Source organism: Grammomys surdaster, unplaced genomic scaffold, assembly GCF_004785775.1.
Source record: "Grammomys surdaster isolate TR1022 unplaced genomic scaffold, NIH_TR_1.0 224, whole genome shotgun sequence".
In the NCBI taxonomy this organism is placed as follows: Eukaryota; Metazoa; Chordata; class Mammalia; order Rodentia; family Muridae; genus Grammomys; species Grammomys surdaster.
In genome coordinates, this window is record NW_021604669.1 from 1,699,352 (window position 1) to 1,709,910 (window position 10,559).

The following is a 10,559-nucleotide window of genomic DNA, read 5'->3' on the forward strand; positions in this document are numbered from 1 at the left end:
CGTGCGCCACCACTGCCCGGCTTTTTTTTTTTTTTTTTTTTTAATTTTTTTAACAATATTTTTGATGTAAAAAATATTCGTCTTGAGTATGTGTAACTCAAGTCATTTACCCAAATAACATTTAGCCAGAAATAGATTCAGTTTTCTTTGTGGGCTTTACTTTGCATAGTTCTGTTATTTCCTAGTCCTCACACTCGGCATGCACTGAGCTCACATGTCTTATTTTTCCATCTCTGGGTTTTAAGTAGAATAGGAATTGGCTGACTCTAGGGGGTGATGGTTTTTAACTCCTAGCCCAGGAGTTTCTAAGTAATCAAAACTCTGGACAAAAAAAAATCTATAGTAGATGTTTCTCCAGCCAGCTCTGACTTACGGTATGCCACTATGTAGGGTCCTAGAGGCATCATGACAGAGCTCTCCTATGACTGGTTCATCAAAGGGTAGCATGCAAAAGAAGAAAAATCTTTCAGCAGCTTAAACTAAGTTTTCTTTTTCTTTCTTTCTTTTTTTTTTTTTTTTTTTTTTTTTTTGGTTTTTCGAGACAGGGTTTCTCTATGCCCCTGGCTGTCCTGGAACTCACTCTGTAGACCAGGCTGGCCTCGAACTCAGAAATCCACCTGCCTCTGCCTCCCAAGTGCTAGGATTAAAGGCGTGTGCCACCTCTGCCCGGCTTAAACTAAGTTTTCATTGGCCTACTGCAACTAAACAGAGTTATTTTATATCTTGATGTAATGCTCTTTAGATATCCCCTCTACGAAGCCCACCCACCTTCCTGTGCTGGTACAGTCTAAACACATGCCTGTGGAGAGACAGATTGTGATCATCAGTGCCCAGGAAATCTCTGGGTACTCAGGAAAACTCAAGGCTCTCTGGGACTTATGGTGGCATGGTAGCTTTTAGACAAGTCTGTAAGTAGCAGGCTGTTGCATCTCTCATGCCAGTCTATTCATAGTAAGATAGCTAGTGGTTGAACTAAGGAAATAAAACACCAGAGCCACCCAATTTACAGAACAAAAGTACCAGCCTGATTTACACCAATAATCCAAGAGTTTAGAGATGTTGAGGCGGATCAATCAAGAGTTTTGAAACTATCCTGGCTACATATTGAATCCTGTCTTTAAAAGATTTTAAAACCTATACATACAAAACAACAGCAAAAATATGTAAGAAGTAGAGTTAAAAATAAGCTTCTGTGGTCTTTAGATATAGCCCCTAGCCACAAATCATCTTAGACAAGGTGACTAAATGCTGCCTAAGATTCAAGGACTCAAAGGCTGTGAGACCATGTACAGTGACTGAGGGTGGAATGGTTCCTCCCTAATCTCCTAGAAGTCAGATGGAAGATTACTGATTGCACATGCCTTTCTCCTTGCTCACAGAGAGCCTTGCTCTCTAGACTCTTGCACGACTGCCCATTGCCACTCACAGGCTTTGCATGCTATCCTCATTTATCTCATGGGAATGAATGTTGCATGGCAGAGCTCTGGTAATGTGCTGTGCGAAGAGCTGATAGCGGGGGCACAGGCACTTCTGACAGCCAGTGAGCAGAGAGCACACAGCAGGCTTGTAGCTAGTGCCCAGATGTTCTGCTCATGTGTTATATGGGAGATTTTCTGCTGCCTTATTAATATTGTTTTTCTTTTTTCCCTTTCTCTGATAAATTCCTTTAACTTTTCCTCACCTTCTGTTCGACAATAGCCGTGGAGGGTAAGCACATCATATCTGTGTGTCTGTCTGACTCGCTTTATCACATCCAGTTCTCTGCATGTGATCCTGGACTACCATGTGGATAGCCCTGTGGGAGGGCACACTTGCTTTGTTTGTCACTTCTCATGACTGACAGATGTCAAAAAGAATATTTGTAGTTTCCAGAGACTGGTACATAACTGACTTTGCAGTGCAATTAGACATAACTGTCTGTTCCAGTGTGCCTGACCGAGGCATCCAGAAATCTGGTGTAGCCTGAGGGCTATAGCAGACCTATAATTTGATAGCTGTTATGCAGTTTATTTTTTGTAAAATACAAACACACAACTTGAATTTTGAAACACTACTCAGCCTTTCCTAGGAGCTCTGAGTCATTCTTCCCTCAGCACTCAGGATTCAATAGGATACAATCTGTGGCATCCCTGTGCACAGGTCCGAGGTGCATGCTTATATCTGAGGCTTCATATGCTCATCCTCAGTACTACTTGAGCCAAGCCCTGCCTTGGTCTACCCAACTGTCAGCATAGAACTGGCAGGAGGTCACTTCTCTGCCACTTGAACATGAGTAGCTTTATGCAAGCAAATGGTGTCTGCCTAAAGCAGATGCTTGTGAGTCCCCATTTATAATCATGAAAAGAGCACTTTGCTGTTGTGTCAAGGCAGCAGAGCTGAGCAGAACTTACAACCAGCAGAGATGTTTAGCATTGATGCTAAGTGTCTGATCACTCAGTGGTGCATTGGTAGCTTTCCCTAAAATTCGATAAATTCTTGGTTATAAATTCTTTGGGTTGTTTTCCTTGTGAATGACTTGGGAGTCTGGGATGCTTAATTGCTTCTTTGAATCTTGAGACTTTAGTGCATATCATTCCCTCTCAATTCCTTTAACTGAGCTCAAAGTTAGAAGACACCACTGCCTCGTGTGTTGTCCCTTGGATGACTTACTTTATTGTCATCCTCAAACTGAACCGTGTCCTGAACAAACAAGAAAATCTTACTACCTTCTGTATCTGCTTTGATCTCTTTTAAAGACCTTCTAACTTAATTGTGGAGATACCTCACTCTGTCCTGGAGAGCAGGAATTGACCAGCTTCTGTTTTATCAGCTTCAGCCCCAGGAAATCAGCCCCCCTCCTACTGCCAACCTTGACCGGTCCAATGACAAGGTATATGAAAACGTGACAGGCCTGGTGAAGGCTGTCATCGAGATGTCCAGCAAAATCCAGCCAGCTCCTCCAGAAGAGTACGTCCCTATGGTGAAGGTAAAATGCAATTCGGTCACTCTGTATAGTGGGGATGGCCTCTTTTCCCAAGAAAGCCAGAGCTGATGCTTTGGATGTAAAGGCACCAGATGGAGACAGTGTCACTGAGAAGCATCCTAAGGAATTGCCATAGCTCTCACTCCTACCAGCAAGCACTAGGCTGGGAATACCTTGAAGCAGTAGAATCTTGTAATTATTGTTGCTTTTAAGTTTAATGGCGTGTACCTTTAATGCCACCACTTAGGAAGCAGAGGCAGGCAGATCTCTGAGTTTGAGGCCAGCCTGGTCTTCAGAGCAAGCTGCAGGACAGTCAGGGCTACATAGAGAGGGGGATCGAGGGATGGTTGGGAATGAAGCTCTGATAGTAGGCCTAGCATGGACAAAGCTCTGGGCTTTATCCCTTGTGTCCTGTAAATAGCAACACACCTGCTGCCCTAACATCTGGAAGGAGAGACCTGAACCTCATTTCTTGGTGGTATCTCACTATATAACTTAGTCTAGCTGAGTATGAACTCAACAGGTCCTTATCCTAGAAAGTGTTGGGATTATTGAAGTATAAGTATGAGCCACCATACTTGTGTGCTCATACCTGGCTTACTATATGCTGGGGAGTACTTCCCCCACTCTCCATCTCTTGCTCTCCCTCCTCCTCTCCTCTCTCAAGCAGTGTTGCATATAACCCAGGCTTTCTCCTCATCCTCAGAAGTGTTGAGATTACAGGAGGATGCCACACCCAGGCCTTTTCTTTACAACTTTTTGATAGTTTTAAATGTAGTAAAGGTCAAAACATGCTCCAAATCAGGCCCACATTGCTTCCAGACAGGGAGAACCTCTCTTTAGCCAATTTGAATACACAGGGAGAAGGTTGTCTACCTTTGTCAGCTTGTCTGAGCTGTGAGGATACCATAATCTGCCTGGAAGCTCAGTGGAACAAAAAAAGAAAAAGGTTACTTTTTACATTTTTTATGGGAGCTTCTGATGTATCTGTCCTTGGGTTGGAGAGCAAAGGGTAGTTAGATCTGAATCTTCAGGGACATGAGCCTAGTAACATGCAACACTGGTCAGTACTCAAGCACAGACACATATGTGTTCCTTATGGTGGCTCATACTGATAATCTCAATATTTGGGAGGCTGAAGCAGGAAAATTATGGTGCATTTAGGACCAGCCTTGGCTGCAGAGTCATACCATGTCTAAAAGAAAAAGAAAATTTCCTTACAACTAGCAGAAAGGGAACAGTATATTACATTCCTGAGGGAAAATATCAGTATTGGCCTGATGTCTTCATGTGTCCTAATGTTGCCCTGGTTCTTGTCTTAGGAAGTTGGCCTGGCCCTGCGGACCTTACTGGCTACTGTGGATGAGACCATTCCTGTCCTTCCAGCCAGCACTCATCGAGAGGTAGGCCATAGTGCTGGGGAAGGAGGTCATGCTAGAGAACAGTTGTGATGCTGGCCCAATCAACAAAGTGCCTGAGAAAAACAACTTACATTTCAGAGATTTCAGCCTAGGAGCACTTGGCTCCATTGTTTCTGTACTGTAAAGAGGCAGGATGACATACAGTATGAGCAACATACAGTAGTCCGGAAGGAGAGGGAGAGTGCAAGTTTTGGGACAGACAACACACACCCTTGAGAAGGAACTATTTAGGTAATCACCTTCCTCCTACCAGGCCCCACTTCTTACCTCATAAGTGTCAGCATTTCCAAGTGGTGGTAGTCTTTCTTGTAAAAGAGATATAAAAGTCCTCTTAAATTAATGTGTCTCCAGTTGCTTTAAGGACCCAAAATTCACCCAAGATACCATCCCCTGGCAACAGTAACATGTAGCCCGGACTGACTACACATTAAACTTACTTCTGATATTCCTGCCCCATTGGCCAGACTGCTATATTACAGGCAGCTGCCACCATGCCTGTCATTGGCCACCTTTTAGTGGTTTTGTCTGATTTGTATGATTTCTGAATAAAAGGAGCCACAACCCTCCTCCATCTGTCCCTTCCCTCTTTCTATGGTAGCATACAGTTCTTCAACCTATCCTGCCTAGAGTTTTCATTTGGTTGGATTTTTCTTTAATTAAAAAAAAAAATGTAGTTTTACATTGTATGGTGTTTTGGCTGCAATGTGTATAGCACCGTTAGAGGCCAGAAGAGTGTTGGATCCCCTAGACCAGGAGTTAAGAGACAGCTGTGAGCTGCCACATGGATGCTGGGACTGAGCACCCACATGTGGAAGAGCCCTCGGTGCTGTTAATTGCTGAGCTGTCGTTCCAGCTCCTTGCTCTATACTCTAAAAAGAGTTTCAGACTCTTAGAAAAAAATTAGAAAAAAATTGCAAGATTAATAATGAAAATGTTTTCAAGCATCCTTTGTTTGAAGTATATGTGTCACATGCCAGTCACCACCTTACCCTCATCTCCTGTCCACTCCTGTGTGCCCCCTTAGCCATGAACACCTGTGGGTCTTTCCTGATAGCGAGATGGCCTTCTCTGTACCCACACTGTTATGGTGTGCATATGCTTGGCCCAGAGAGTGACCCTATTAGAAGATGTATCCCTGTTGGAGTAGGTGTGTCCTTGTAGGAGTAGGTGTGTTACTGTGGGTGTAGGCCTTAAGACCCTCATCCTAGCTGCCTAGAAGCCAGTATTCTACAAGCAGCCTTCAGATGAAGATGTAGAACTCTTAGCTCCTCGTGCGCCATGCCTGCCTGGATGCTGCCATGCTCCTGCCTTGATAATAATGGACGAGACCTCTGAACCTGTAAGCCAGCCCAATTAAATGTCCTTACAAGAGTTGCCTTGGTCATGGTGTCTGTTCATAGCAGTAAAACCCTAACTAAGACACCAATCTACGTCAGTAAGCTCTGAGCCTCTGGTTGTTATAAGTCCCTTCCCTGCTGGATGTGCTCAGGGCTCATTGCCTGTAGTGTAGGGGCAGCTTGGGCTGTTTGTTTCAAATGGTGCTACCAACCCATCTCTGTGTAGCCTCTGCTCACCTGAGAGTTGTTTGGCTGCTTTCCTATTATATGGCATTGACTTCTGGAGTGTGGAAAGCTTTATTCTTTTTATCTTTCTTTGCCTCATTTTTTTCTTTAATTGATGTTACATATGTGTGTGCATTTGTGTGTGTGTGTATGTATATGCGTGTATATGTGTGTGTATTTGTGTGTTTGCATACCTAAATACATAAATATAACATGCTAAGTCTGTATAATGTAACTTGTACTTTCAGGGCTGACCAATTGATGTTAAATAGTCAATCAGTGTGCCCTTTCCTTGGGAAGACATTTCTCCTGCTCTCAGCATTCCTCAGTTGCTTGCAGTTCTTTGTGTAGGGCTGAGGCATCATGAGCTTTCACCCATCCACACTAGCACGTCTATTGGTGTTATCCTTGTTCAGCTCATGTTTAGGGAGCACTAAAAGCCAGAAGGACCTGAAATTGCTGTGAAGGTGACTCCTAGGAATGTCAGACGCTCTATACCCATGGTCTCACTATTATAGGGGAGCTCTTTGAAGCAGGTCTTCACTTTATGGTCTAGGCTGGCCTGGAACTTGAACTTGAAATCCTCTTCCCTGACCTCCCCATGGCCAGGATTACAGGTATGTACTGCTGCACTCAGCTGCCGATAGCAATTTTGAGTAACCCAGGCTGAAGGAGTCTATAAACGTGCATGTGTGTCCTGATAGGTGATAGCCCAGTAGCTCCAGTGGGCTGCACTATGTGTTCAGTGTTGAGCCCTGTTGTAGGTACTCTGTGTGGCTGGAGGAATTCACATTCCAAAAGCAGCTTCCCAAGGTCAGACGAAGCTACAATTGAAAAATACTGCTGACTCCTTTCTACTGTGTGACATTAAAAGAGCCTTTCTTTGATCCTGCTTCTCTTCCCCACTGTCCCCTCTCCCACCTGCCAGGCAGCCTGCTCAGCCCCATTCTCTGCAGTGACTTGCTCTAGAAATATTGAGCCAACCAGGTCAGCATTTTCCTCATTCACTTCTCCCTAGACCCATCCTTGACTCCTCCTCTGTTGCTCTTGAGCATGGCCAACTCCATAGTGCCATCTTCTGCTTTCTTAAGAATGTCCTCCTTGCCAGGCAGTGGTATTGCACATCTTTAATTGCAGCATTGGGGAGGCAGAAGCCAGCAGATTTCTGAGTTTGAGGCCAGCCTGGTCTACAGAATGAGTTCTAGGACAGTTAGGGCTACAGATGTCTGTCTTTTTTTAAATTTTTTTTTTAAATGTCTTCCTCCCTGGAAGTTATTCCTGCATACATAGCTGAGTATTTTCGTATTGTGCTTCTTGGGAGACTGCCCAGGTTCTGATTGCCAGTACCAAGTAGCTGCCGCGGTAGTAGCAGCAGTAGTAGTAGTAGTAGCAGTGTGCTCTCCCCTCTTTTCTTCCCCAGGCAGTGGCATCACTGACATACCGAACACTCATGTCCCATCTTTTCATAGAAAACCACTCAGAGCCCAGTGAAGAGGGTGTAGTAGGCAACCCCGTTTGGCCTTGAGTTACTTAGCACAGGCATGTACAAACAGTTCTTAAATTCTAGGTTGCCTCATTTTTAGAGCCCCATCACCTCCCCTGAATGCCTGCCACGTCCCCATCCTCCCATTCAGCCAATACTATGCTATCAGAGCCATGACTCTAGAACAGTTCTCTATACTGTGTCCTTCTCCATCTCCAAGTATACATATCTGGAGCAAGATGAAGGTCAGCTTGGAATGTCCCTGCAGTTGAAGCTGATCTACTTGTACAGTCTAGTCCAGATCCAGCTGTCCTCTGTGAGGTCTTTCTGAGGCCTCTTTGTGGGCTACTTATTGTGGTCTTTATATCATTAAGTTGTGGGAGCTTCCTGAAGGTCAGGTCTAATTCCCTCCTGCATCCACAGCACTAAGTGGTCAGTGCCCTGGGATCATTTAAAGAGCAGATGTCTCAGTCCCAGTCACCATTCATTGAATAAGCAGGAAGAGCTGTGTCCAGTGGTTCATGGCTTTAATCAAAGTACTCCAGAGGCAGAGGCAGGCAAATCTCTGTGAGGCCAGCCTGGTCTGTGTAGAGAATTCCAGGATTGCATAAAGAAATCCTGTCTTCCCCCCCCCCCCAAAAAAAAAAAAAAAAAGCAGGAAGAGCTGTGAGCCTTGCAAGGCAGCATGTGCTCCATGGCCAGCCCACCCCGACAGAGTGGCTTGAGGGTGACCTTGATACTGGCCATAGAGAGCAATAGCTATTGGAAGCCAATCATCAGAATACTAAGACAGTGCCGGGCGCTGGTGGCGCACTCCTTTAATCCCAGCATTGGGAGGCAGAGGCAGGCAGATTTCTGAGTTCGAGGCTAGCCTGGTCTACAGAGTAAGTTCCAGGACAGCCAGGGCTATACAGAGAAACCCTGTCTCGAAAAACAAAAAACCAAAAAAACAAAAAAAAAAAAAAAAAGAGGGCTGGAGAGATGCCTCAGTGGTTTAGTGCACTGGCTGCTCTTGCAGAGGGCTCTCATTCAATTCCTAGCACCCACATGCCAAATCACAACCAAATGTAACTAAGCTCTGTGAGGTCTGAAGCCCTCTTTTACCTGTACACATATGACATGCACACAGATTTGTGCAGAAATTAAATAAAAAACAAGAAGACCTGGAAAGAGGTAGCGTGTAAGAAAGCATGACCTTGGTCCTTATCCTCTGTGGCCCACTTCAGGTCACTTGGCATTACAGTTGTTCATGTTAGAGTGTGCATACTTGGACTTGATCACCTCTGGTTCTTTCTGTCACATTCTGTGGTCTGTCTATAAAATGAGATAAACCTCAGCCACACACTGAGGTTAGGGTCCACACAGCAAGTACAGTGTGCAGAAGAGTCATGGAGGTATGAGGGCTGGAAATGGAAAGACTGATAGCCACTTGTGTGCATACATACTGAATTTCCAAAGTGGACAGACAGATTCCACAGACAGATTGAACATCCTATTGAAATCTGTTCTTTTTCCCCCTCACTGTGTAATTCTGACTAGACTGGAAGTTGTTATATAAACCAAGCTGACCTGGAACTCACAGAAATCTGCCTACCTCTGCCTTTGGAGTACTGGGATTAAAGGTATTGTCCACCATGCCCAGCTTATCCTATTACTTCTAAGGAAAGTTTATTCGAGGAAAGTATTTTTTTTTTTTTAATCTTAGAGACCGAAAGACAGACTCAGGACCAGTGCCTGGGAGCCATTCTTCTGACCCTCTCTTGTCTTTCCAGATCGAGATGGCACAGAAGCTGCTGAACTCAGACTTGGGTGAGCTCATCAGCAAGATGAAGCTGGCACAGCAGTATGTCATGACCAGCCTGCAGCAGGAGTACAAGAAGCAGATGCTGACAGCGGCTCATGCCCTGGCCGTGGATGCCAAAAATCTACTTGATGTAATTGATCAAGCAAGACTGAAAATGCTAGGGCAGACACGGCCACACTGAGCCACTGGCCATGAGCATGGCTCTCTGCCCTTTGGGAGATCTTCTCTAGCATTCCACCAGCATCGAGGAAGTAACCTTGTCCTCAGTCGCCCAAACTCACAGCTCCAACTGAATGACAGCTAGCTGAAAGTCTCTCTTGTATAAGTTAACCACTTATACATGGTTTTGATTTTGTTATTTTTCTAAATAGTGTTCAGAAAACTCTGGATCCAAAATGTGGCATTTTTCTGGGAATGAAGATTGTACATTAAGAAGCTTTTAAAATATACTTGGTGTTCAAATTGGGATGTGTGCTCCTAGAAGTGGTAATTCATACTGACCTTGACTTCGAGTTGGAAGAGAAGTGTCTGAGGAAAGAGGGCTCCCTGAGACCTTGGAGATTGGCTATCCTTCCTGCCAGAATTCCTGTCCAGACTGAGTTGCAATATGCTTATCTCATTTATAGAGAAAGTGCATAGAAGCTATATTTTGAAGAATGAGTGGTTTCAAAAGAAAATTTGTGCCCTCCCTGTCTTCACCTTCTTGCCTGTGGATACTGAAGCATTGAGTTGCGGACTATCTGTAGAACTGACAAAAACTTGTCTTTCCTCCTCAATTCTGTGCCAGTTTTGTACCAGAGCACTCCCAACTGCATCAAGAAGTTCCAGGACCATCCCTGTTCTCCATTTTTATATAATTTATAAGAATAATTAAAGCCATGTTGACTCTTACAGCCACTGGAGCTAACTGATCTTCATTGCGTCTGTCTTCCCAGGGAGGACCCCGCAGGACAAACAGGGATGTGGTTTTCTTTAGATGTCCAGTTGTTATACCATGCATTCTGTTAGGTGATTTTGAGAGCATACGTTCCCTTTAGTTTGTTGGGGGATATAAATTATTCTCAGGAATAATATAATAAATTGTACAGTTACTCTGACCTATTAAAAAGGTGGCTCCAGGAAAGGTTGCATTGCAGTCGCCTTTTTTTATAGGGGAGAGGGATTCTTTTCTTTCAAATCATTTAAAATTGTTCAGAGGATCTGTGAGAAATGGTCACTTATAGGAGCTCTCACGAATCACTAGTCTCTTCCTTTTTCTTGTATACAAGTGGAGGACTCCACCAGAGACAGTAGTTCTGCCAACCTGCCCTTCCATTCTGTCAGGGTC

The 10,559-nt window shown here is 44.4% G+C and overlaps 1 protein-coding gene across 9 annotated transcripts in view; it reads left to right on the forward strand.

Annotated features, from left to right (window-relative positions):
- Positions 1-10,355, forward strand: part of Ptk2 (protein tyrosine kinase 2) — a 177,820-nt gene extending 167,465 nt beyond the window's left edge. For 7 of the 9 annotated variants that reach the window (XM_028773232.1, XM_028773234.1, XM_028773236.1 and 4 more), the window contains 4 exons: positions 1,699-1,707; positions 2,810-2,965; positions 4,285-4,365; positions 9,201-10,355. In XM_028773232.1, the coding sequence (XP_028629065.1) occupies positions 1,699-1,707; positions 2,810-2,965; positions 4,285-4,365; positions 9,201-9,413 (459 nt within the window). In that variant the 3' untranslated portion in view covers positions 9,414-10,355. The remainder of the gene's footprint in view (positions 1-1,698; positions 1,708-2,809; positions 2,966-4,284; positions 4,366-9,200) is intronic. The other 2 variants (XM_028773233.1, XM_028773235.1) reach the window with 1 other exon arrangement.
- The last annotated feature ends 204 nt before the right edge of the window (positions 10,356-10,559 follow it).